Genomic DNA, 26,672 nt, shown 5'->3' with positions numbered 1-26,672 from the left:
ACTTTTGCACGAACTATTTTGTTTTGCTTACGCCCTGTTCGGTTGGCTGGTTCGGATCGTTGCTGGTTTGTTTATGTGAGAGAAAAGTACTGTTGGCTGATTCTGATAAACAGTGTTTTTGTGAGGGGGCTGGCCAGCCCAACCCCAGCCAGCCAGCCCAGCGATCACGCTGTAATCATCACGGAGTCTGCTGTAAATGTATGCGATCGAGATGTGGAACCTCATTTGTGTTACAGGGTCACTATCAAGAGAGTCGAGTTATCTTCCGCTTAAAAACGAGGCGCACAAGGTGCGAAATGCAAAACCTCTCGCTGCAATGTGCAATGGAAGGGAGTCGCTGGACGCTTCGACTTGGAAGGGTTCCGTTCAGATACTTCAGAAGTTCAGATCTGACCCATGCGCGGCCCCGGCAGTTCCATCTTGCATTATTCATTTCACACTTCACCGTCCAACCTACGTGCTCCTCCGACGTACTCGTATGTCAGTGCGCCGCCCTTGCAGATTTGGATATGAAAACCTGCAGGATTATATTACAAGCTAAACCGAGGCCGTGAATGACAACGTGCATGATGCGAGACGAAGACGGCATGTCGCTGTCCCGGCACCGCCATAACCGTGTGTTTAGTTGCAGGGACGAAGTGGGATGGGATGGGACGGACATGGGACGAGCTATGTTTGGTTGGGAGACCAGCAGGATCGAGGACATCCCACATACGAATATACTCATCAGATGCCGGGCGTCCCCGTCCCCAGAAATTTCACGGGTGGGGACGCCCCAGATGGGACGAGCCGCGAGCGCGCACTGTCGGAAAGAAGAGCGACACGGAGAAGAGAAGAGAGAAGGCCGTGGTCGGGCGCGGTGGAGGCCGGCAGGGGTGGAGGTCCATGGGCGACTGAGGTCCGGCGAGCTTTGGAGGTGGAGATCCGGCGAGACAGAGATCCACAGGCACCGCGCGCGGCCATGGGAGCAGAGCTCCGCCCCTGCACCGTCGTGGTCAGCCCCAGCGAGCTCCGCCCCCAGCAGGCGCGCGAGCTCTGGGGCCGGCCCTGCCGCCGCGGAGGAGGAGGCGCCGGGCGGCTCGCGGCCAGGCTCGCCGGCGGGGTGGCGCGCGGCTGAGCTCGCGTCGTCGGCGCGGCTCGCGGTGGAGGCGGGTTGCGGCCTAGTGCGAGCGGCTGTTGGGACGGGAGGATAAGGGGAGAGAGAGGAAGAAAAAAGAAAAAAAAGGGAAAAAATATAAATGTGTCACATTTGTCAGTGACCAATTCCACTTTTGAGGTCTCCACACCAAACAAAAAATAGAATGACCACATCTCTTGTCAACCAAACAGAAAATAAAGTTATCTCATTCCACGAACCAGGGTTGGGACCATCCCACCCCCACCTTATCTCCCAACCATAAGCTACCTAACCTAACGTCTTTCCGTCAGACTGAAGCAAAATGGTGCAAACTGCCGTCTTTCCGTCAGACTGAAGCAAAATGGTGCAAACTGCCGCCCCCCTTTTCCTTCCCTTTATTGACCCACCAGCGGCTGTGGTCTGTGGACACTGCTGTTGGTTAGCGCGCGCATCATGGTCAAGGCTGCTGGTTCAATCAGCACTAGCAATAAAGACGTAGAACATCTTTTCCAGAGAAGTAGGAGACTAGGAGCAGTGGTCATGGCCTACGCTCGACTAGTTAAGCTTCTTAGGGTGAAACTTATCCATATTATAAAATAAAGTTCTCACATATATATATATATTTCTATATTTATTCTAGAATTTAATACTTTTTTTACTATGATTTGCAAAATAAGAGAAATGAGTAGTACTCCCTTTATCCTAATTCCTAAATTGTCATCATGCATCTAATGTACAGCTTGCTTGGCAGTGCTAGCTACCTGCACTTACCGAGCGATCAAACTTTATAAAACTCTCTCTATCATCTTTTCATAATTAACCTGTCAAGTCATAAAATATATTGATGTATCACAATATTTAATGTGAATAAAACTCTCACCGGGACTGGGACTGTGCAGAAATATACTCCTATAGCCAACCATATTTAAATTTCATCAATTTAGTTGGCAAATTTTCCTTTGTGCTGGTTATCTTAAAAAACGTAACCTTTTCATTTTTTTTAGAATTCTAGGGCCTTGCCCCCGTCTATTAACCAAGATACCTAAAATCTATTTTATTATGATCCATTTCGCGAAAATATAGATTGTGCCAAAGATGCAAAATTGCTTTCTTTTTTCTTTTTATTCTAACTCAAAAAAGAAGAAGAGGAAAAAATTGCAATGATTTAAAGCGAGAACTTGTTCTTAGGTAAATCAATTGGGAGATGCTTCTCTAGAGTGTCCCATATCAGTTTTCCATCTTCCATACGAAAACTATTAATTCGCATAAGATCTTCTTCAGTCTACTCCCTTGGGAGATCCCACGCGGCACTTTCAGCTGATCTAGCGCTTGCTTGCTCAAAATCCAATACACGGCGAGGGCTCCTCCTAAAAAAATTATTGAACATCGCGGAATTTCCCATCTTTTTCAGATCTGCTCCCAATCCCGAAAAGAGAAAGGGAGACTTTGAGATAGGGGTGGGCGTTGGTTTTTCCAACGAAAAACAAATTTTGCCCCCGTCTATTAACCACAAGCACCCTGTTCGCTTGGCTTATAAGTCGTACTTTTTCAGTCAATAAATAGTATTTTTCTCTCACAACAAATCAGTCAACATTCAGTCATGACTTATCAACCAAGCAAACAGAGCAAAGGTCAACAGACTATATGTCCTTATTACAGCACTGCACATGGAGATACCACCTGACACTCAGTTCAGTCCAGAATTTAACCCATCACTACATCAACCTTAACGCTACAGTCAGCTGACAAACTCTAAACAGCCTTTACTACATGAACCAAAAATGACAGATAACACCATGACCATGATACCATCTTCAGCGGCGAAATAGCTTCAACTGGGTACATCTTGAGGTCTGCTTGAGTTCATCGCCTCCCGCCACTTTCCAGTCCTCCCCAGCCGCTATATCCATCGAAGCCAAAGCACCTGAACTGCTTCTTCCTTAAACAGCTTCACCTTTTGTGTAATGGCTTCCTTCTTCTCCTCCGGATAAAGGATCATCCATTCTTGTGCCATCACAGCTACCTGGAAAAGGAGTATAGCCATACTCTTCCAGGTGGATCTTTGAAAGCATAAGTCGTCTCCAAGCCGCAGCCGAAGTAAACACATTCAAAATTCCATTACGTTTGTTACTTAGCCAAAACTTCTCAATATCTTCAAAAGAAGTTACTAACTGAATGCCAAAGATTTTGGACAAAACATGCCAAAGTTGCTTAGCAACTGCACAACTAAAGAACAAATGTTGCACAGACTCCTACTCATTACATAACAAACAAGTTGGATCCTCCACTTTCCTACGTTTACTCAGATTATCCCTAGTAAGGAGTTTGTTCTTACTAAGCAGCCAAAGAAAGTATTGAACTCTAGGGGGAATTTTGATCTCCCAAATGGAAGAAATGAAAACCGACTGGATGCCTCTGAAATTAATAATCTTATACAAGGACTAGACATTGAACCTACCATTAGAGGAAAACTGTCATACCATGGAGTCTTCTTTCATTACTATAGCTAATAGTTGAGGCAATTTGACATACTTCATCCCAAAGCTCCAACATGTTTTCATCACCCATCCTACTAAAAGTGCATTTAAGCTCAGAACCATCCCAAAGATTCGCTACAGTCATATTTTTCTCATTTAACCATCTATAAAGTTTCCAATACTGAATAGCTAAACTCGAGGAGCCTAACCAATTGTCTTCCCAAAATCTTACTTTTTCACCATTCCCAATAAACCATCTATAACTCATTCTAGCTGCTTGAGCAGCCTACATGAAAACCCTAAAAAAAGGAGAGACACCTAAGGTGTTAGTCTGAAAAATGTTAGGTTCCCTGGTTCTGTACTTGAAATCTAAAATCTCTGTTCAAAGCTTACTTCTATCATCTTCATACCTCCTTAGCCAAGAGGCAAGCAGACAAATGTTCAAATCTCTCAAATTAGGAAGCCCCAGACCTCCAAACTCTTTGCTCATTGCAACAGATTCCCAATTGGCCAAATGATATTTGTGTGCATCCTCTAAATCATTTCATAAGCAGTTTCCCATATGGGAATTGAGGATCTGAATGGCCCACTTTGGAAATTTGATAAAAGAGAGCAAATAAATGGGAATACTAGCTAAGCACGTCCTTATCAATAATGTTCTAGCAGCCAGGGACAAGAGTTTACCCCTCCACCTAGCTATCCTACTTAACAGTTTATCAACTAACGGCTGTAGATCCTCCCTAGTCAAATTATCAAAATGAAGTGGGACACCTAAATACTTTAAAGGGAAGGACCCAATAGGACAATTAAAGATTTCAGCAGCCCTCCTAGTCTCTACTTCATCAAGATTTAGAGTAATGAGTTCACTTTCGTGGAAGTTTACTCTCATCCCTGAAATCTATTCAAACCACATGATCATATGTTTAAGATTCAAGAGGTGCTGCCTGCGGCGCCGTGCCTCTTGAATCTTAAACATGTGACTGCCACATGATCACCGACGCCGCTGGCGGAGGGCTGCCACGGCCACAACGGGTGACTGCGACACGCCACGCAGGGGCGGTGCGGCCCCTCCCTTCGAGGCTCTGCGGATCCCAGTTCAACTGTGGCTCGGCCCGCGGAGCAGGGTATCCGCCCTTGATTCTGATGGGTGGCGGTGCATCCTGCCTCATTCTCCAAATCATCATGTGGGCAACCAGCAGCTGTGCCGGGGAGGCGGTGAGGCCAGGCTTCAGCAAGGTGCTCGCCCGGGGGTCAGAACCCGAATTTTCCCCACCGATTTTCGGGGCAGGTGCTTCAACTGCCTATCCCGGACTCACCGGGTGGCCACCTGCCGGATCCCCCGTCGCTGCCTGCGCTGCCGCAGGTTTGGGCACATAGCGTGTGACTACAAGCGGCCGAGGTCCAACGTTGTCGCTACCGCCTCCACATGCCACTCCTCGCCGTTGATGGGTGTATGTGCGCTGGGTGGCAGAGCATGGTCATGGACTGGCTCGCTTCGCTTCGGCAGCGTTACCGTCAAGGCCACCTCTGGGTTGCCGTTGATTTGTCGATGCCCCACGCCCCATCCGTGATTCCTGCTGCAGGCGAGGTTGCCGTGCACTCCTCCCTGCCTCAGGTTTCCTTCGACGACTTCTTCGACCCCATCGCTTCCGAGATGCAGGCCGTGCCGGCCCATGAGCGATGGGATCCCATGCGCTCCGAGGGGTTGGTCGTCATGGAGAAGCCTTCGGGTGTGGGGGTCCTAGCTGGAGGGTCGCCCCTTCTGGCGCAGCTTTGTGGATCGCCTGACTTGGCCGCGCGTTGCTCCCCCCAGGGTAGGAAGCGGCCGCGGACACTTGTGTCGGATTCGAAAGCTGTGGAGCTTGAGCTGTTGAGGCCCAGCCGCGGGTCTTCGACTGACGACGAAGGCCATAACGCTCGACCTCCATCGGCTGATGTGTCCCTGTTGACACAATTGAAGGTGCGGTTATGCATCCCGCTCGAGACCCCTTTGATCAGCAAGCCGAGGCTGAGGAGGTCCAGGACACCTTCAATGGTGTTGTCGGTGCGTTGAAGTGGGAGGCTTGCTGCTAAGGCCAAGGCCTCCAACCCGACTGTCTAGGCACAAAATGTGCTGAAGCAAAAGTTAGGGATCACAGACATGGCGCAGAATCCGAAGCCTGCGGCCTTGGACAGTATCAAGGCCTTCTTCGCTGAGTTGTTGTCGTCCTCCAAGCAGGAGGCCCTCCAGGCGCTCTTCACTCCAGATTTTGATCCGGTGGCCATGGAGCTCAACCTCACTGGCTTCGAGCAGGACGCTTTTTAGCCGCTGGGTTCAAGGCCTACTGTGTTTGTTTGTCCCTTTGCTTGGTCCTCTGCGCAGCTGCTACGTAGTTTCTTTTGTAATCACAACTGTGTGAGCTCTGTCGGTGTTTGGTTCGATAACCACAAACTACCGTTCCAGTTTTAATAATTTGTAAAACTCTCCTTCTGCTTAATGAATACCATGCCAATGGCACGTTCCAGAAAAAGATTCAAGAGGTGAGGGAGCTCTGCACTACTAAATAAAATGGCGTCATCAGCGTATTGAAGAGACATGATACATCCCTCCCTAAAATCAGTAAGAACCACTTGAATCAAACTGCTTCTAGCAGCCTTATCTAACATTCTAGAGAAAGCATCACCCACTAAATTGAATAATAGGGGAGAGAGTAGGTCTTCCTGTCTTAGACCCTTACCAGGTTTAAAGTAGGAGCTTTCTTCACCATTAACCATAATTCCTAAAGATCCACCAGTGACTAATTGTTTAATCCAAAGAACCCGTCTGTTAGAGACTCTAAGACTTCAAACAAAAAGTCCCGACTGACCCTATCATAAGCGTTTTCATAATCTAACTTCAGAACTACTCCCTTCTCCTTTGATTTGTGTAGATTATGAACTATGTCATGTGCCACAACTACACTTTCTAATATGTAACCTTTTCATTTCAGGTTAGATGAAGACAAAAAAAAATTATATGAAACTGTGTAGCGCTAGAGCTCGGCCACATTTACAACTTTTTTATTTGAACTTTGGGAACGAATAGAATATTTAACCTATGTGTTCAAAATGCTTGAAAGGCTCAATACATCCGTGTAACTTATTTACAACCTGCGTGTTCTATTCTAGTACATCTCTACTAGCTCATGAGGATTTGTCGTGCCGCCGGGGACGGTAGCTGTACCGCCCACCCTGTCGTCGAGCCACGAGATCACGTCGGCGAAGACGCGCTCGACGTCCTCCGGCCGTTCGCCCATGAGCACGTGCCACATCCCGGGATACAGCTTCAGCGTCTTGTCCCTGCTCGACGCCCTCTCGTGCAGCAGCTTGCTCCCAGAAGGATCAGCGACGACGTCGTCGGTGCCGTGCAGGACCAAGAACGGCAACGAGACCTGCCAGCCAATCAGTTGCGAGATGTTGCGTTGGATGGTTCAAAAGTATAGCAGAAATCGCATGATCAACGATTCAGCGGCAAGATTCATGCTACCACATGCAGCACTGCCAGCCAATCAGTTGCGAGATGTTGCGTTGGATGGTTCAAAAGTATAGCAGAAATCGCATGATCAACGATTCAGCGGCAAGATTCATGCTACCAATGCTGCTGCATGTGGTAGCCAAACTGATGGCGAAAAACTCACCTCGTGCAGATTCTTCTCGATGTCTAGGCCGACGGAGAGGAGTTCGCGGCCTGTTTGCAGGGCGAGGTTTCCTTTGTATATGTACGGGTTGGAACGGATCTGCACACGAATTCATCAGGCACAGAAGAGCATTGAATACGTGTTCAACATCTCAAAAGTGCATGCTTGCAACATGCTTTCCTCATGGAGAAAAGAAAATGCCATGAAGAAGAGCACGAACTTCACATTCTAAAGAGTCAAATTATTCTCGTATGTTTGTTCTTCGTTACCTCTTTCTTGAACTGGGGATCTTTGCAGACTTTGTCAATCAGTCTGTGGCAGGGATGACTCTCCAGCTAGGAGCAATGGTGCTGATCATCTTCAGTGCGCTGACGATGATCGGGTGAGGACGCATGCTATCGAACATCTGATATCATGTGAAACAAAAGCAACAGTCTTTAGACTATAGTCGGGGGGGGGGGGGGGGGCTTATTAGGCCATTCAAATGAGCTAAAGACCTTGCAAAAAGGGGCAAGCAACACGGCACCGTCCCAATAGAGAGGGTCCTTCCTATGGAGCTGAAGCACCACGGTTCCTCCCATGGAGAAGCCGTAGAGGAACCTCTTCTTTAGCCTGTTCTCCTGTTTCTCTGGAAATGCAATGGGCATGTGTTAACAGATACATGGAGATCCCATGCTGGGCTGTGATTTGCATTTTTGCATACATAGCCACTGTGGAATTCACAGCTTCATTCTCACCAGAGACACTCTTGAAATGGTCAGAGCAGTCTCTGACGACGTCGCTGAAGCTCGATATGTAGCCTTTCGAGCCTGAAGATTTACCGTGGCCCTCGTGGTCGATTCCGTAAACAGCATATCCACGGTGTACTAATCGAGCAGCAGTATCTGTATTTTATGGAAGTTTGTGAGTATACATCCATCCATGTCAAGAGTTCATGGTTTTCACTGATGAAAAGAACATGAAAGTGAAACTGAAGGTTTACCTCCCATGGATATGCTGCACTCACCTCCGTACCCTGGCAAAATTCAGCCACAAACACAAAAGGAAGTTTTACTCTTTAGTTTTCAAATCAAAGCATAACCAAGGGGCAAAGTGAATGATTGTAAGGAGGAGGAGATGTCAGTACCGTGGCAGATAAAGATCAGAGCTCTGCTCTCCGATTTCCTCGGCGTCCAACTGCAGGTGAAGAGCCTGTTTCCTCGTGAATTCACAAAGAAGTCCTGCCCAAATTGTGCAGAAATATGTTAGCAAATACTGCTACACCGATAGAATCAAAAGAAAGAATCCAGGTCAGAAATTGAACTGCTCAAGAGAATTGCAGTAGGACTAGACTAACCTCTTCATACTTTATATTATCTCTGTACTGAGCCTGCAGAAATCAGAAAACCAACTGCTGAGAGTCAAGGAGGCAAAAGAAACTTGAAGAAACAAGAGCAGATTGTTTCTGAATATACCATGTGAAATATGTTTCTGAATGCCGTATGATTATGTCCAGGCGATCAATGTGCACAACAGCATATATATAATGCACCTGTGTGAAGACAATTACTAGTCAGAAGATTTCGACGAGGACTGGTCTCTAAATGTCAGAGAAAATTCAGTCTTCAACACGAAGGAAACGTAGTATAACTTTCTCCTCGTACCACCTTCGCAGAAAATATCGGTCTTGCGAACACCTTACAGGAATCAATCAAACTCAAACATCTTATCATTTCCCATTGCACAGGTCAATTTTATTTTCTCCTGCATGGGAAGCTCCCACCATCGCTTTAACATCTTATCATTTCCCATTGCACAGGTCAATTTTATTTTCTCCTGCATGGGAAGCTCCCACCATCGCTTTACACGGCATACGTATCTGCCATGACATATTTAGCATCAGCCTGTTCGCTTAGTTGTAAACGATCGTGGATTATAAGTCAGAACAGTATTTTTCCCTCATACCAAACCAGTCAGCAATAATAATCCACGATCGTTTCAGCCGAAACGAACAGGCTGCATCTCTCTCTCTCGCTCTCTTTTTGGAAAGCAACGGCAGGAGATCGGCAGATCTATGTATTGATAGAGAATAGTTGACATATTTAGCATCTTTTAGACACGTGACGTGGCACTAGAAACACTAGCTGTACAAATCGCCCTTTCCTCTAGCCAAGTGATAATGTCAAAGTACACACGCTCAACGTCGTCAGGGAGTTCAGCTGTCAGCGCATGCCACATCCCAGGGTAGAGCTTGAAGGTTTTGTCCTTGCTCGATGCTTTCTCGAATAGCAGCTTGCTGACTGAAGGATCGGTCACGATGTCGTCTCCACCGTGCAGGACCAGGAATGGCATCGTCACCTAATAAAAACTGAAAAATATTAACCATGCTTTGGAACAGTAGAGTAGTTTCCTAACCAGGAAAATGGAAAAGGGGAATTACCTGATTCAAGTTCTTCTCAATGTCTAGGCTGACCATCAGGAGCTCATGACAAGTTTTCAGGGGGAGCTTTCCTCTGTATATATATGGATTGGAACGAACCTGCACATAAAATCAGGAAGAAAAAAAAAAACTAGTATTACATATCAACTCAATTATATAATTATGTAACCTATGCAAATTACTAATCAATGGGCAGTTCCTGGTATCCTCACTTTCTATTTTGCGTAAATCTAAGTTTTAAAAATAAATAAATATAAGGTTGTGTCTTCGCCTCTTTTCTCATCTCTGGATCTTTGCAGACTTTGTCAATGATGTCAGGTGTGGGTATGATCTTCCAACTAGGCGCAACAGCACAAATCATTTTTAGAGCGCTGACCAATATTGGGTGAGGCTTCATGTCATCAGAGATCTGATATCATATGGGAGTATGATCACGAAACAGGAACTGTCAGATTAACCACAGCAATAAAAGCGCTCCTACTGTACAAAACAAGCCCGATACCACAGGCTTGAGAAGGAAACTGAAAGCAAGCATTGTCATCTTGCTCTGTTCCAAGACCTTGCACATAGGAGCAAGCAGGATGGCGCCGTCCCAGTAGTCCGGTGCCTTCCTATGGAGGAGAAGAGCCACGCTCCCGCCCATGGAAATGCCGTACAAGAACCTCTTCTTCCCTGTGTTCTCTGGTTTCTCTGAAATCAGGTGTCATCATGGTTCAGTATCTGTATCTTTATGTTTGGATGCCCAGTCATCGAAACAAATCAGCAACGCTCTTCAGTTCATACCGCAGATACTTGTGAAATGACTGGAGCAATCTGCGATGATGTCGCCAAAGTTTGGTATGTAGCACCTGCTTCCAGATGATCTGCCATGGCCCTCATGATCTATCCCGTAAACACCATATCCTGCCTGCACCAATCGAGCCGCGGTATCTGGATGTTTTTGTGCAGCTTGTTAGTGTTAGTACTACTATGTTTTATCCATATCTGTTATTCAACAATACTAGTCTCTTTGGAAGAATTTCAACAATACTAGTCAAATCGATAGTTTTTAGAGGATGGTGTTGTTACCCCTCATTGATATGCTACACTCTGCTGCAATTCCTGCAGAAGATAAATCAATCAAGAGCGATAGTAGTAACTAGTATGCTTTGCAACTGGTTGAACAGAGACAGAGGGAGAGTGTGCATTGGTACCATGACAGATGAAGATCAAAGCTTTTGGCTGACAATTCTGTGGTGTCCATCTGCAAGTGAACAGCTTGTTGCCCCGGGAATTCACAACAAACTCCTGCATGTTGGAAGTTAGGGTCTCAGCAAAAGTGATTGGTCATCAAGGCGACCACGACCAGATTGCTATGGTAAAAAGAACCGACCTCTTCGTACTTAATATCCTCGCTTTGGTGATCCTACAAATATCACGTAAAAGAATCAAGACTTCAAGGTGAACCATAAGATGTAGATTGTAGTACCAAGTCATTCGAGTAGGATGCTCCTGAACATACCATGGCTATGCCCTCGGAATGGCTTTACAACTAGTGAACTTAACATGGCAGGTGCCTGCACATAACATTTATACTGCCTTTAGAACTAAGGAACCCTGAGAATCCTCAACTCCAAGTCCTTTTGTTTAAGGGATTATTTAATCTGGAGCAAGGCAATTGAAGGTCACGGTTTTTGTATACTTGTGTCATTGTGTGCTTATGGAAGCATTGGTCCCTTTGAAACAAGGTGCCTAAAACTGCAACTGGCTAAAGCAAACCTCGGCTGCTTGAAAAACTGCGTGCATATACAGAATGTCTGTGAACGGGTGAGCTCAATTGGTCAAAATCAGGTAGCACTATTGAATATCGGTTCCCTTCCTGTTGATCTTCTTCCAATGGGAAGAAAACTTGATCCACAGGTTTGGACGTTTGGTGAGAAAAGAACTGCGATGAGCTGAGGTTTCAGATATTTTAAGAGCCATTTTACTTTATTGATCATATCTGTTCATCCGATGTACTATTACAGCGAGTAGCATGGTACTGTGGGTACGCTATTATTATATTATTAGCTAAATCAAGCAGAGTATTCCGTAAAAGTGTAGTAGAGTATTGCAGTGGGTCACATTTCAGGCGGTATCATCAGCAGGGTCAACAGCAACTTCTGTCAAAGAAACATCTGCCTGGAGCGGAAACGGCTGCCAGCCGGTGTAGGACAGGAGCACCTTGAGTGCCACTGACGCTGGCTGGACCGAACAAGATTCGTAGGAGTCCTGGACCTTGAAGTCCCAGGGCTCATCTCCTGCAGCGTCTGATTCTGAAGCATCAGCAGCGTGCTGCTTTGCATCATTCAGGAACAGGTCGCCTTCGGACCTGATGTACCACCTTGCGCTTTGATCCTTGTCTGCCGCCTGCACCCATCACCAATTCAAACTCCGGTTCAGTTTTTTTAAAGAAAAAAATGTTAGTTTGATCTCCATCAATTGGGTCAATTGGGTCCTTGGATCAACGTCCTGATCGGGGGCGTCCAACCACTCTATGGTCGGTGGACCTCCATCACACAGCACCATAAAAGTATAGTTGGGGCCAGGGCACGAGGTACGAGGTTGACCTGAGCAACCGCAACCCGCCTACAGAGAAACCTAACCCGATCTAGAGGGAGCGGTGCTGCCAGCGACGGAAAGCGGCCACCAACTTCACCGTCACCTCTGCATTGCCACCACTACGCCGGACTTCACCACTCGCATTGCGTACCTGCTGCTGTGGTGGCTACTTCCTCCTCTACCTCCTCTGCCAAGGCCGAAGGTATGGTTCCCCAACTCTCTCTGTCTCCTTGTCCCAAATTAACTGCTACTCGATTTAAATCAACCAGTAAGCAATTCATCCTCAGTACTACACCTGGATGAAACCTAAGAACCTAACAATGGTACCAGAGCCAGGCTTTCTAGGGTGTAGATCTAAGTTTTGGATAGAAAAGAAGAACGAATTTAGAAGGAGATGAACAGTTTTTCAAATTCCTCAAATCCTAACCCTAACCCTAGATCAGAGACGGCGGGATTTTACCTTGCCATCACCGCTGGCTTTCCGCCGCAGAATAGAAACCACGACGGCTCGCCGGATCTGGACCGACGGCCGTCGGTAGCAAGAACGAACCCTAACCCTAGATCACAGAAACGGAAGTAACACTAACCGGCAAGAGGACGGCGTGAAGAGAGGGACCTACCTGGACCTCGCCGCTGTCACCACCGCCACCACGCGGTCTCCGACATGCGGGCTCGAGGCTCAGGGCGTACCTTTTCTTCTTTCTCTGACCGCCATGCGAGCCGCTGCTGCTCTTCTCTCTCGCTTGCTTGGTTGCGGCGCTGAGGGACGAGAAAGATGGGGAAGGGGAAGAGTGAGTTAGGGTTTCACCGGAGCAGTTGAGGTCATCGTTTTGATTCGGGCGACATGCGCGGACAGCTGTCGGATCTGATCCGACGGCTAGAACGTGGAATTGATGCAAAAGCACATTGTATGTTTTACTTTTAGCCGACAAGATTACTCGACTGCATGCCAACGGGCTATAATGCTGGGGTATGTGAATGAAAAGGCTTGAGTCAAGCCATTTTAAGATATTTTTTGTTAGTTTAATAATTTTTTGATTAAATTGAAACCAACGGGAAGATTTAATTGAAAAATAAAATATAAGTGAATGTTTTAGTCGTCATAACTAAATTTTGTATAGATCTATCCTGCATGGAGGAAAAGTTTTGGTATAGTACTTATGCTAGTCAATCCTGCATGATGGGAGAAGTTTTGTGATGATTCACATATTTTGTATCCCGCATAGCGAGAGAAGTTTGGGTAGCTATTATGCTGTCCGAGCATTGACCGTACCACAATAGAAATGCATCGTCATGGTCAATACTAACCAAAAGGATAAAAAAAGATGCAAGCGTGACTTGCAGAAGTACAACTAATGATAGACATCGTTGAGCTCTTCAAGTGAAATAAGGAAAATGTACTTCTAAACGGATCGAGAAATAACTTTGTTTACATAACACAATCATGTGGATGAAGTAAGTTATAAGTGTCTCCTCGTTTACAGGCTTTCTAAATAGTTATCGAAATTATGGCAGTAAAGTTCATGCCATATTTTGAGGGGGGGAATATAAAGATCAATTAAGAAAGATACTCTTCATTAAGAGTGAGATAAAGATTAATTAAGATGAATGTGATCGTCGGAGGAGTTTAACGGTTACAACAATGATACCCCTAAGCAGAGAAATAGTTAAATTCCTGGACTTTTTAAAGTTCTAACAGGAAAATAGCGTAGTCAGTCTCAAAGATGTTAAGGTGGTGCTTAAAGTGCCATATGAGATTTTAACAGATTATACCCAAAATAAGATATTTGAAGATACACTATCTTTATAAAAGATGAGAAGATCTAGGAAGCATGGTATGTAGAGGTATATAGAGACCTAAGACTTGAAGAGAAGCAGGACTACGTGCCCACTTCAGTGATTCAAAACAACAAATTTCTCAATACCTGTTGATGTTGTATGACTTATACAACACCTGTTGTTGGCTCTTCGAAGAAGATGAATAATATAAATAAGGATCTTGTGATACAGGAGCCTGTAGAATCAATTGCCTCTTGGCAATGAAGGGCAACAACAGCCCCATATGAAAGTGCTAGTAGCCGAGGTCACAGAAGGTCTCAAAGAATTAGTAAACTAGTTTTCTGATGACTATGAAGTCTATGTTAGTAAAGAAATTCAAATGAAGGGTGATCCCACCTCATTTGAAGAAGCTATGAGAAGCGTTTACTCGTTTAAATGGCAAGAAGCTATAAAAGTTAAAATGAATACCAATGATGTTTAGGACTTAGAAGAAATTTCTAATGGAGCCAATACAGTAAGTTGTTAATGGATCTATAAGACAAAATATGACTTCAAAGGGAATGTAGAAAGATATAAAGTTGAAATAAATTCGATGAATAGCAACGATGTTTGGGACTTAGAAGTAATTTCTAATGGAGCCAAAATAGTAGACTATTAATGGGTCTACAAGACAAAATGTGACTCCAAAGAAAAGGTAGAAAGATAGAAAGCACGACTTGTAGCAATATGCTTTACGCAAAGAAAAATGAATAGATTACAATGAGAGTTTTCTCTCTAATCTTATGCAAGGAATGTTTTAGAATCATAATGGTGTTCATGGCACATTACGATTTACAGTTACATCAGATGGATGTAAAGACGACATTCCTCAACGGGGATTTGTATGAAAAACGTTGACATGGCACAACCCAAAATGTTTTGTCATGAAAGAAAAGAACATATGGGATGCTGCATGTAGAAATCCATTTATGGGTTAAAAGTAAGTCTATAGACAATAGAATTTGAAGTTGATGAAACAATTGTAAGAAAGTTTGGGTTTAAAGAAAATGAGAAGGAAAATAGCGTTTATACGAAGTTCAAGAATGAAAAATTCATTTTCCATATCCTGTGAATAGATAATATTCTACTCAATAGTAGTGATGTTAATCTGTCATTGGAGAAGAAGAAGTTTTATCCTCAAGTTTTAATGCGAATGATCTTGGTGAAGCGTCATCGGTTTTAGGAATCGAAATTCACCGAGATAGAAAAAATGGAATATTAGAACTATCGCAAAGGCATACTTAGAAAAGATTCTAAAGAAATAAAGTATGCATGCGAGTAAACCTACGCCTGCTCCTATAATCAAGGGTAATAGTTTTAGAAACTTTAAGTGTTACAGGAACCGATATGAGATCGATCAAATAAACATGGTTTCATATGCTTTAGCTGTTGGAAGCTTGATGAGTATACAAGTACAAGTAAGAACTTATCCTGATGTAGTTTATGTATCCGGAATATTTTGGTAGAAGTTCAGTCCAGATATAGATCATTGGAATGGAGTTTAAAATGTCTTGCAATTTTGTAAAGTATCGTAGAACTCATGCTGAGTAAGAAAGAACAAGTACCCTCAAATAGTTAAGGGTACAAATGTTAAGTCTTGGCGAGATGTATAGTGAAATCCACAGCAGTTGCTAACACTCGTAGTTGGAGTATTATTGTGGAAAAGCTCTAAAGAAATAGTTGTTGTGTCATCAGTGATGCATACCATAGTATAGCTTGTCATGAGGCTTAAGAAACAAACAAAAGGAGGTTAAGGAAATTTGTACCTAGATTTAACAATGGTAGGCAACAACAATAACCATTTAAAGTAAGTTAAATCATAAGACAACAAGTCAAGTGTGCTTTCAAACACATTGACACTAAGGTATATGTTGTAAAGGAGAAAATCCAAATTCATTTTGAAAGCATTGAGCACATAAGTATCGAGCAAGTACTTACGGATCCGCTTACCAAAGGCTAACCACCAAGTGCGTTCAGAGAACACACAGTCGACATGGGTTTATGAGAAAGCCTATGATTTCTGGATACTAAGGGCTTAGTTGAGTATCTGTTTCAAAACAGAGAGGTGCGTTGTAGCTGTTTAATCTAATGACAACAGACCGTGACGATGAGACATGCTCTATGCACTGATCTGTGATGAAATAGAAACAAGATAAAGTAAATAAGTTAAGTTTAACGAATAAGGTGAGATCAATGACAGCTAACTAGGCCCTTGGATCAACGCCCTGATCGAAGGCGTCCAACCACTCTATGGTTGGTGGGCTCCTGTCGCACAGCACCATAAAAGGATAGTTGGGGCCAGGGCATGAGGTATGAGGTTGACCTGAGCCGTCGCAACCCACCTACAGAGAAACCTAACCCGATCTAGAGGGAGCAGTGCTGCCAACGACAGGAAGCCACGACCGACTTCACCGTCGCCTCTACATCGCCACCACTGCACCGGACTTCACCACCCGCACTGTGTACCCGCTGCTGTGGTGGCTACTTCCTCCTCTACCTCCTCTGCCAAGGCCGAAGGTATGGTTCTCGAACTCTGTCTATCTCCTTGTCCCAAGTTAACTGCTACTCGATTTGAATCAACCAGTAAGTAATTCACCCTCAGTACTACACCTAGATGAAACCTAAGAACCTAACAATGGTACCAGAGCTAGACTTTCTAGGGTGTAGATCTAAGTTTTGGGGTAGAAAAGAAGAATGAATTTAGAAGAAGATGAATAGTTTTTCAAAATCCCCAAATCCTAACCCTAACCCTAGATCAGATACGGCGGTATTTTACCTTGCCATCACGGCCGACTTCCCACCGCAGGATAGAAACCACGACGACTCACCAGATCTGGACCGCCGACCGCCGATAGCAAGAACGAACCCTAACCCCAGATCACAGAAACAGAAGTAACACTAACCGACAAGAGGACGGCGTGAAGAAAGGGACCTACCTAGACCTCGCCGCTGTCACCACTGCCACCGCGCGGGATGTTCACCGAGATCTCGTCGGGCCGCCGCGCGGTCTCCGACGTGTGGGCTCGGGGCTTAGGGTGTCGCCACAAGGCCGCTCGACGGTGGCGCGCTCAGCCATGGGCGAACGCGCGCGCCGGCGAGGGGCCCCGCAGCGGCGTCGTACCTTTTCTTCTTCTTCGGCCGCCATGCGAGGCGCTACTTCTCTTCTCTCTCGTTTGCTTGGCTGTGGCGCTGAGGGATGAGAAAGATGGGGAAGGGGAAGAGTGAGTTAGGGTTTCACGGGAGCAGCTGAGGTCGCCGTTTTGATCGGGCGATACGTGCAGACGGCCATCGGATTTGATCCGACGGCTAGAACGTCATCGGGCCGAAATGAACCCAGGTCGGATTGCAGATTCGCGGCCCAGGCCTAGGTTGTGGCCTGGGCCCGGGGAGGGGGGGAGCGTCGCGCGCCACTGGGCTAGGTCGCTGGGTCGCGCGCTATTGAGGCTTGCTGGGCTGCGCACTGCTTCTGCATGCGGGCCAAATGAGTAGTTTCAAATTGTTTAGGTTTTTTATTTATTTTTAGAAGCATTTTTTGACAATTTTTGCTATGTTTGAGGTACAATCTCTGTCAAAATTTGAACTAACAGGATAATTTTTTAGAGAGCAGATGAGTAAAGCAAAATGCTTCTGAAAAGTAGATAAAGAATTTTTCATGTTTCTACTGTAAAGTTTAAAGTTTATTATCTTCTAATTAAATTCGAACCAACGGGAGAATTTAATTTTGAAGAGTAGTTATATTTAGCAAATTATGATTATGTTTATCCTCTAACTAAATTAGAACCAATGGGAAAATTTAAATTAGAGGAGTAGTCCATTATTGTTTAAGTAAGATTATGATATTGTAATTTTCTGACCAACGTTGATCATGACAATATTATAACGAATTTAAGTTTGAAGTTTAAATCTCTGATAAATTTTACACCAAGGTGGTAAATTTTTCAGAGAGTAGATAAGAACCAAGAAATGCTCCTGAACTAAAAGAATGTATTTCAATATTAAGTTTCTGCTGCGATAAAGATGATGATCTTCTAATTAAATTCGAATCAACGGGAGAATTTAATTTTGAAGAGTAGTTATATGAATTTCAAGTTTTAATGCATCAGTTCTATTTTCTGCCCAACGGTGATGTAAAATTGATACAGAAGCACATTGTATGTTTTACTTTTAGCCGACAAGATTACTCGGCTGCATGCCAATGGGCTACAATGCTGGGGTATGTGAATGAAAAGGCTTGAGTCAAGCCAATTCAGGACAGTTTTTGTTAGTTTAATAATTTTCTAATTAAATTAGAACTAACTGGAAGATTTAATTGAAAAATAAAGTATAAGTGAATGTTTTAGTCGTCATGACTAAGTTTTGTATAGATCGATCCCTGCACGGGGAGAAGTTTTGGCATAGTACTTTTGCTAGTCAATCCTGCATGGCGGGAGAAGTTTTGTGATGATTCACATGTTTTGTATCCCACATAGCGAGAGAAGTTTGTGTAGCTATTATGATGTCCGAGCATTAACCGTGGCACAATAGAAATACATCGTCATGGTCAATACTAACCAAAAGGATAAGAAAAGATGCAAGCGTGACTTGCAAAAGTACAACTAATGATAGATCTCGTTGAGTTCTTCAAGTGAAATAAAGAAAGTGTACTCCTAAATGGATCAAGAAATAACTTTGTTTACATGACACAATCATATGAATGAAGTAAGTTATAAGTGTCTCCTCGTTTACAGGCTTTCTGAATACTTATCGAAATTATGACAGTAAATTTCATGTCATATTTCGAGGGGGAGAATATAAAGATCAATTAAAAAAAGATACTCTTCATTAAGAGTGAGATAAATATTAATTAAGATGAATGTGACCGTCGGAGGAGTACAATGGTTACAACAATGATACCCCTAAGCAGGAAAATAACTAAATTCCTGGACTTTTTAAAGTTCTGACAGGAAAATAACGTAGTCAGTCTCAAAGATGTTAAGGTTGTGCTTAAAGCGACATATGCGATTTTAACAGATTAATTTCAAAATAAGATATTTAAAGATACATCATCTTTAGAAAAAGATGGGAACAATCGTTTCAAGGTGTACTGACGTACCGTATTATTACCTGTTCTTCCTTGTACCTGAAGACGTCGCTCTTCTTTCCTGCCTCGTAAATATTGCACTGGGAGTTAATCTGAGGTAGCTCGACAAAATCATAATTCACACAGCGGTTATGTATTAGCGATAGACTGACGGGCGGTGCTTCAGAATCAGTGATGAACTACCAAATAATTAGAATCCACTTTGTGTTACCGTGCTTCAATGCTGGCACAGACAGCGTAGATGCCCCAGTCCCTGGTGTAGTTGTTGTAGATGTGCACCCTGCCGAACCTGACGCGCGGGTGGCTCTGCCTCGTGCTGTCGAAGAAGCAGTGGTGGATGGTGACCCGGATGCAGCGGTCCTCGACGTGGGCGCTGCTGGCGCCGATGAGCACGGCCTTGTCGTGCGACGCGAGGTGGCAATGCTGCCGCCGGTCACGTCCACGAGGCCGTCGTCGAAGTCGCGCAGGGTGCAGCGGTCCACCCAGACGTGCCTGGACCGGGGCTTGATCTGCACCGCGACGGCGTCGTGCCCGCGCCCGCCCTCCACCTCCAGCGCGCACACGATCACGTGCTCGTCGCACTCGCTCAGCTGCAGGCCCCAGCCGGACACCTTCACGCGCTGCCCGCGCCCGTCGATGGTCTTGTAGGACGACACGCGCACGCCCGAGGAGAGCTGGATTGTCCCGGACACGTCGAACACGATCCACAGCGGCTCCCGCCGTCGGCATCCCTCTCGTAGGGGCCCGGTGCCGTCATCTGCCATACGGCCAGGGCGTCAATGTGCCATACGAACGGGAGTGCATAGGCGAAGGGAAACGCGCATGTATACCGTCGGTGGTGACGTGGTAGACGTTGCCGACACAGCGGCGGATGTAGAACAAGATTGAAGGAGGGCTGGTTTCTTCTTCTTCCTCTCTTTTTCTATTTTTTCTTATTTCCTCCACCTCTTCTTCTCCCCCACCCTCTTCATATTTCCATTAATGCACCAGCTGATCCGCCCCCGCCGTGGAGGCCGCCGATGGCGTGCCGGCCGAAGCCCTCAGCCTGCCCGGCCAGAGCGTGGAGGGAGGAGTCCGCGGTGCGGTACGGGATAAGAGACTTTGTGTCTTCCATTGACGGCTCGCTCCCAGGCTGTCCGTCGGAGGGAGGAGGAGCCATGGCGATGTTAAGTGACGGGGGTTCACAGGGAGGAGGGTGTGGTATTTATCGATCGAGGCGCGCAAGGGCGAGCATCGTTGCTGTTTATTGTTTTGTTGGACTTATTAATTGCTTGGGCCGTTCTGATTTGTGCGGTGCAGGCATTTCCGAGCCGGCCCAAGAGACCATTTATTTATCCACCTTATCTTCTACGACTAAAAACAACAAAGTGTGGATATTTTTTTGTACGACATTTGTTTTGGTTCGTCCGTCCGCCTACGCCTGCGATCCCACGATATCTCCTTGATTGAATATTGCCTGTCATGTGATAGAGGAATCACGGCAAAATAGAAAGTAGAAAATTATTGTGCTATCCATATACACATTGCATGTTTGTATGCACCAGCATATATGGCAACGAGCAAAAGAAAAAAGAATTAACACGGAAGGAAAGAGAATTAAGACAAAAGGAACATCTTTGTATTTCTGAGAACCTTATCAAATCTGTCTATATTTAATTACTTCCCATCTTTGCATTTGCAAAAGGAACATCTTTTTTCTCCTTTCATTTGGTTTCACGCTCATGTGTTCCATCGCCCTCACTTGCTGTTTTTTTTTGCTAAAATTGCCCTTGCTGAGAAGGCTAAGGTTGAGTTTTTATCCACTATGCATACTAAAACCTATGTCCTCGTTTATCATTGCCGATGCTTTTGATGCAAAGCAATTCAACATTATCATAATCAGATATAAGTTTGAGTCTCTTGTGGGCAATCTCATAGAGAGACTCTTATCCTTTATGTGATCTGCCTCAAGGACATTAGCAGGACGATGGACCAATGTTGAAATGTCGCACCAAAAAGTGTCCACGTTTTATCCACGATTTATTTTCCATGAATACATGCGGGTACTATGATAACACTAACTACACAAAATGAAATATTAGAGAGAATTTGCATTATCTCTAGAAGGATTTATTTATTAAGTTCTTCGAACTCTATAGTTAGTTTTGAAATATCTGTTTGTATGTCTTACCTCGTATCCTAATTCAAAATTTTATAGTTTAATTAGAATATTTAGGTGATTGTATATATATAATATTCAATACAAGAATAATCTATGCATGATCTTCTTGAAAGATTTCTACGATGTAAAGACATCTTCGTTTTTCATGTATGCCCGTGCTAACGCTACGGTAAAAACAAAATGACAATATATCAATTAAAAAATAAAAACAAAACTCATGCTCAAAATCAAAGAGATAAATTATGGATGCTTGAATTTTGTCATCCATTATCTATCGGCGTGCCTATAAAATAGACTGAATAAACAATTAAATATAGATAGAAAACTAAATTAATGAAAGGATCATTGCAAGACATCAATCATCTCATAGCTTCGGACAATATCGCAAAGTTACTAAAAACTATAACCGTGCCCTCACCTCAAGCATTGTCCAGATAAATGGATTACAATGAAAGAAATGGATATCGGAGATTTCTTTCTGCTAATATAAAATATTATCTTAGCCGCATCATAGAAAGATTTATAAAGTAGAGTTCGTGAGCCTGCGACGCCGCGCATTCCGTGACTATGTTAAATTCATAAACTATGTTTTTTAGATTAAATGTCACTTTATCGTTGGTATTTAATTTTTATAATATTATTATCTTATTATACGATCCGTATATTTTTAATATAAATTGTTAATTATTCCATAGCAACACAATAGTATTAATAACTCCTGAAGTTATAGCGATTCGATCCGTTATTTTCCGCGCGTGCGTGCAGCCTATATTCTCCGGGCGGGCGGACGGCTCACGGCCGCAAGAAATTTCCTGAGGTCCTGAAATTTCCTCAGTACTAGTAGAAACTAGAACTAATGTTACTGTGAAACAGTGAGAGTGAGAGTATGGTCATGTCTACGACCAACCAATCAGCGTCTTGCATTGTGGACTAACTGGTCGTCGTCTTACCAATCGATCAGTGTCTCGTATTCTCAGCTATTCTGTCGCGCAATAACCATCGCCAATTATATATCGTTAATTTTTTTTTAGGTTGATCGCCATCCAATAAAACAAGATGGAACGTGACATGACCCATAAATATTCTGTTCGTTTGACTTATAAATCATAAATAAAAATACTATTAATTAATATATTAAAAAATATTATTTATTAGCTGAAAAAATATATCTTATCAGTCAACCCAACGGGACAGAACTTCCGGTGTGGGTGTGGGTGTGACAGAGGACGTGACAAACTAGCTTCCGGTGTGGGTGTGGGTGTGGGTGTGGGTGTGACAGAGCCACAGAGGACGTGACAAACTAGTCTCCTACCCTTCGTGTTGGACTCACCCTCCTGGACTCTCGTGACGTCGACGTTCCGAGTGAAAGCGCAAGCGCACAACACTCCACGAAGCCACCGCGCAGCTTCCGCATTCCGGCACTCGCCCCACCTCGTGCCGCTCCCCGGGTCGCTGGCCGGCAGGCCCCACCCACCATTTCTCCTCCGCTTCCCGCCCGTACCCCACCAAAACCTCCCCACAGAAGCTCCCCAAAAATGCCAAAGGAGACGTTACCGTCTCGGTCTCGTCCCCCCCCCCACCCCCCCTTCCTCCCGCCTTCCTCCTTACGCCGCCGCCGCGGCCGGCTCGCGGGTCGCGGTTGCTCACTCCTCTTAAAGCGCGCGCCCCGCCCAAACCTGAAACCCTTTCACGCCACGGGGCCCCAACTGCGCCTATCGCAATGTCGCTCGAGATCCACGAGGGTGTGTCCGGTGGGCGATGGAGTGGTGGGCGACCAAGTGTTCGATGCTCAGCGTCTGGCGCGGCATGGTGCTGATTGATTTTTTTTTTTTGTGGGGTGCTCTCTGTGCAGAGGATGGTGGTGGTGGGGCGTCTGGTGCCCGCCCGGCGAAGGTGATGTCTGTTTCGGGGAGCGGGAAGCGGGGGCGGTACGTGCGGCAGGTGACGGGGCGGCACAACGACACCGACCTCCACGTGGCCGCGCGGGGCGGGGACGCCGCGGCGCTGCGCCGCGCGCTGTGTGTGGCGGCGGCGGCCGTGGCCGCCACGGTGGAGGGACCCGAGGACCTCGAGGCTGCGCGGCGCGCGGTGGCCGCGGAGCCCAACGAGGCCGGGGAGACGCCGCTCGTCGCCGCCGCGGAGAGGGGCCACCTCGAGGTTGTCGTGGAGCTGCTCCGGCACCTCGACGCCGAGGGCCTGTCCGCGAAGAACAGGTCGGGGTACGACGCGCTGCACGTCGCTGCCAGAGAAGGGCGTCATGGTGAGTGTCAATCCTTTAGCGCTCTCTCTTACTGTCTTACAGTTGTTTTATCTATTTAGCATAACATTTGGAGAATCGAGCTTTGCAACTGCGAGTTTATCAGTAAGAAGTTTCTTGGTTAACTTATGCTACAATTGGTAAATCAGTTGACAAGTAAACTGCCTCTTCTCAGTTTGAACCAAATAGTAGTAGTTGCACAGTGCATGATTACTTTGATAGGAGCGCTATGACATACTAGCACACAGTACTGGTGAGAAAATGATATTGTTTAATGTTTTCTTTGCTTCTAGGCAACAAATACTATGATACAAAACATAGAGCATGTGGGCATATGGCCAGACACAACCACATACTTCTCATTATTTTATACATAATTCGGTTATGATTATCTGTTCATGTATCCGTTAACAAAGAGATCGAAAACTAGCCCTCTTGTTTACCTATGAACTCAGTGCCTAAATATGTGTGCAATTGCAAGCCAAACTGTTACTCTTCAATATGTGTGGACTTATAAGCAGAGTGGTTACTATTCAGATAGTAACCACTCTGAAAAACAGTAGGCTCTTTTGAAGACAGATTGCTATGAAGTAGTTTTTCTTATAAGTTTTGTGTGTAAGCGACTTGGAATTGGGACTTTTGGGATGGTAGGAAATGTTTTTAGTTGCATAGGAACATCAAACTGTTGCCCTTGGCCATTGGAGCAAATTTGTGCATGGTAATTGTGAAGCTAATAGAACCTATATTTTCTTATATCCAGGAAAATTTAGGATTGTATATTCCCTATGTGTTGACATACTCTACAAAGTATCTTCATGCCACCTGTTTGGTGTATTAACACTGGAGCAAATTGTCCTAACAAGTAGGAGTGCTTGTTTGTCAGCTGTTGTGCAGGAAATGCTACACCATGATAGGATGCTTGCCAAAACATTTGGCCCTGCAAATACTACTCCACTTATATCAGCAGCTATGAGGGGCCATATTGAAGTTGTTGAACTATTGCTGGAACAAGATGACTTTGGATTGGTGGAAATGGCCAGAGATAATGGAAAAAATGGCTTACATTTTGCTGCTCGACAGGGACATATTGGAATTGTCAAAGCGCTACTTGAGAAGGATCCTCAGTTAGCAAGAAGAAATGACAAGAAAGGTCAAACAGCTCTTCATATGGCCGTAAAGGGAACAAGCTGTGATGTTCTTAGAGCCCTAGTGGATGCTGATCCAGCAATTGTAATGCTGCCAGATAAAAATGGGAACACGGCTTTGCATGTCGCAACAAGAAAAAAAAGAGCAGAGGTATTTACAATAGATAATGATAAACTTTTTAAATTGACGTTCCATCTGCACAAAACTATATGTGCAGTTTTTGTTGATAGTTTCTCATACCTATTAATGATCATTGCTTTGTCCCCTTTCTTATCTTATTAGACAATCCTGTGCATTGTTCCACAAGCATCCACACTCTTCTTCCAGTTTTAAAGAAATCCCCTGAATAAAATAGCTACTCAGACTAGGCCAGCTGGCTCAGCCCCTAGGTTGATTTCATATCTGGAGATTAAAATAATTTGACATACTCTTTATACCTCACTGCTAAATCATCTACAATCAGTTAGAGTTTACTTCTCTCGGGAAAACTGGCATTGAAATTTGAATCATATCAAGTTCAATTGTCAGTGGTCACCTCCCACCTCTTCAAGTGACCTGAAAAGTCAGTATTATACTTTCAGGTGGATTTATCATTCAAATAAATACATCAGGACCAAATATTCTTCAGACTATCAAATAGTTTAGCACAAAATGTGCAAATCTTTTCTTAGGCTGCATCAAGTAACATCTTGTGCAAATTTGTGCTCTAGAGTAGAGTTTTACTAGTTTGTTAATCATATTGTTGAAATTTCAAGGCAGCCATATTTCACCACGGCATACATAAGATTGTTTGGTACTTTGATATGATAAAAAATTACTTGCTCCTAACTTAACTATTATATTTCAACTTCTGTCCGACTTAATGTTCTCTTTGTCTTATCTTCTACAGATAGTTAGTGTTCTTTTGCGGCTACCAGATACCCATGTCAATGCACTGAACAGAGACCACAAGACTGCCTTTGATATAGCTGAAGGGTTGCCAGTATGTGAGGAGTCTTGTGAAATTAAGGATATTTTATCTCAACATGGTGCACTCAGATCTAGGGAGCTGAATCAGCCTCGAGATGAGCTACGGAAGACAGTGACAGAGATAAAGAAAGATGTCCACACACAGCTGGAACAAACAAGAAAAACCAACAAAAATGTTCATGGCATTGCTAAAGAACTCAGAAAGCTGCACAGAGAAGGCATCAACAACGCTACGAACTCTGTAACTGTTGTTGCTGTGCTGTTTGCAACAGTTGCTTTTGCAGCTATATTCACCGTACCTGGTGGAAATGACAATAACGGACTTGCAGTTGTTGTCCAGGCTACATCCTTTAAGATATTCTTCATCTTCAATGCCGTAGCTCTATTTACATCATTGGCAGTGGTTGTAGTTCAAATAACAGTTGTCAGGGGAGAAACCAAGTCTGAGCGAAGGGTTGTTGAGGTGATCAACAAGCTTATGTGGATAGCATCGGTTTGTACTACAATATCTTTCATTGCCTCCTGCTATATTGTGCTAGGCCGCCATTTCCAGTGGGCAGCAATATTGGTATCTTTGATAGGTGGTGTCACAATGGCTGGTGTACTTGGTACTATGACATACTATGTGGTGAAATCAAAGCGCCAAAGGAAGATTAGAAAAAAGGAGAAGATGTCAAGAAGAAGTGGCTCAAGCTCTTGGTATGACAATACTGAGCTCTCAGATACTGAACTTAACCCAGTATATGCCTTGTAAAGAGTGTTTGTCTCTGGAGTCGAGTATGTACTAACAGATACAATAGCTTACTTTATTTGTTGATTGTACAATTTCTCCAGTAACAACAAAAGCACACAGAACTTGCCCATTGTGCAAGGCTCCTGCAGTTGACGAATTTGATGGCACCCAATGTGCTCAATCTGTTGTACATGTGAGTTACAGATTTATTGCTCAATCTGTTGTACATGTGAGTTACAGATTTATTTTCTTTCTGAGA

At 44.5% G+C, this 26,672-nt stretch overlaps 3 protein-coding genes and 2 pseudogenes across 6 annotated transcripts in view; 2 read left to right on the top strand and 3 right to left on the bottom strand.

Annotated features, from left to right (window-relative positions):
- The window catches only part of LOC136456784 (small ribosomal subunit protein uS12), a 264,823-nt gene that overhangs the window by 8,677 nt on the left and 229,474 nt on the right, over nt 1-26,672 (top strand). The gene's annotated exons all lie outside the window — the stretch shown is intronic.
- On the bottom strand, nt 6,581-9,251 carry LOC136457306 (caffeoylshikimate esterase-like; annotated as a pseudogene).
- Nucleotides 9,342-11,173, bottom strand: LOC136457305 (caffeoylshikimate esterase-like). Its single transcript, XM_066457351.1, has 9 exons — nt 11,138-11,173; nt 11,042-11,074; nt 10,863-10,956; nt 10,738-10,770; nt 10,453-10,599; nt 10,229-10,359; nt 9,941-10,078; nt 9,670-9,768; nt 9,342-9,587 (listed from the first exon to the last, which is right to left on the bottom strand). Exons 1-9 carry the CDS (start codon nt 11,171-11,173, stop codon nt 9,342-9,344), a joined length of 957 nt encoding a protein of 318 aa, XP_066313448.1.
- Nucleotides 11,776-20,306, bottom strand: LOC136457303 (putative pectate lyase 21; annotated as a pseudogene).
- LOC136456779 (ankyrin repeat-containing protein NPR4-like) lies at nt 22,869-26,605 on the top strand. 4 transcript variants are annotated; one of them, XM_066456754.1, is made up of 4 exons: nt 22,869-23,050; nt 23,161-23,568; nt 24,449-24,861; nt 25,601-26,605. In XM_066456754.1, the coding sequence occupies exons 1-4, from the start codon at nt 23,029-23,031 to the stop codon at nt 26,432-26,434; spliced, it is 1,677 nt and encodes a 558-aa protein (XP_066312851.1). In that variant the 5' UTR covers nt 22,869-23,028; the 3' UTR covers nt 26,435-26,605. The 4 variants fall into 4 exon arrangements, with proteins under 4 accessions (XP_066312851.1, XP_066312850.1, XP_066312849.1 ...); XM_066456753.1 differs by having other exon boundaries at nt 22,869-23,059; XM_066456752.1 differs by having other exon boundaries at nt 22,869-23,074.

Source organism: Miscanthus floridulus, chromosome 6 (genome assembly GCF_019320115.1).
Source record: "Miscanthus floridulus cultivar M001 chromosome 6, ASM1932011v1, whole genome shotgun sequence".
Classification (NCBI taxonomy): domain Eukaryota; kingdom Viridiplantae; phylum Streptophyta; class Magnoliopsida; order Poales; family Poaceae; genus Miscanthus; species Miscanthus floridulus.
The sequence above is the reverse complement of the archived record's forward strand: the minus strand, read 5'-3'. Positions and strand labels throughout refer to the sequence as shown.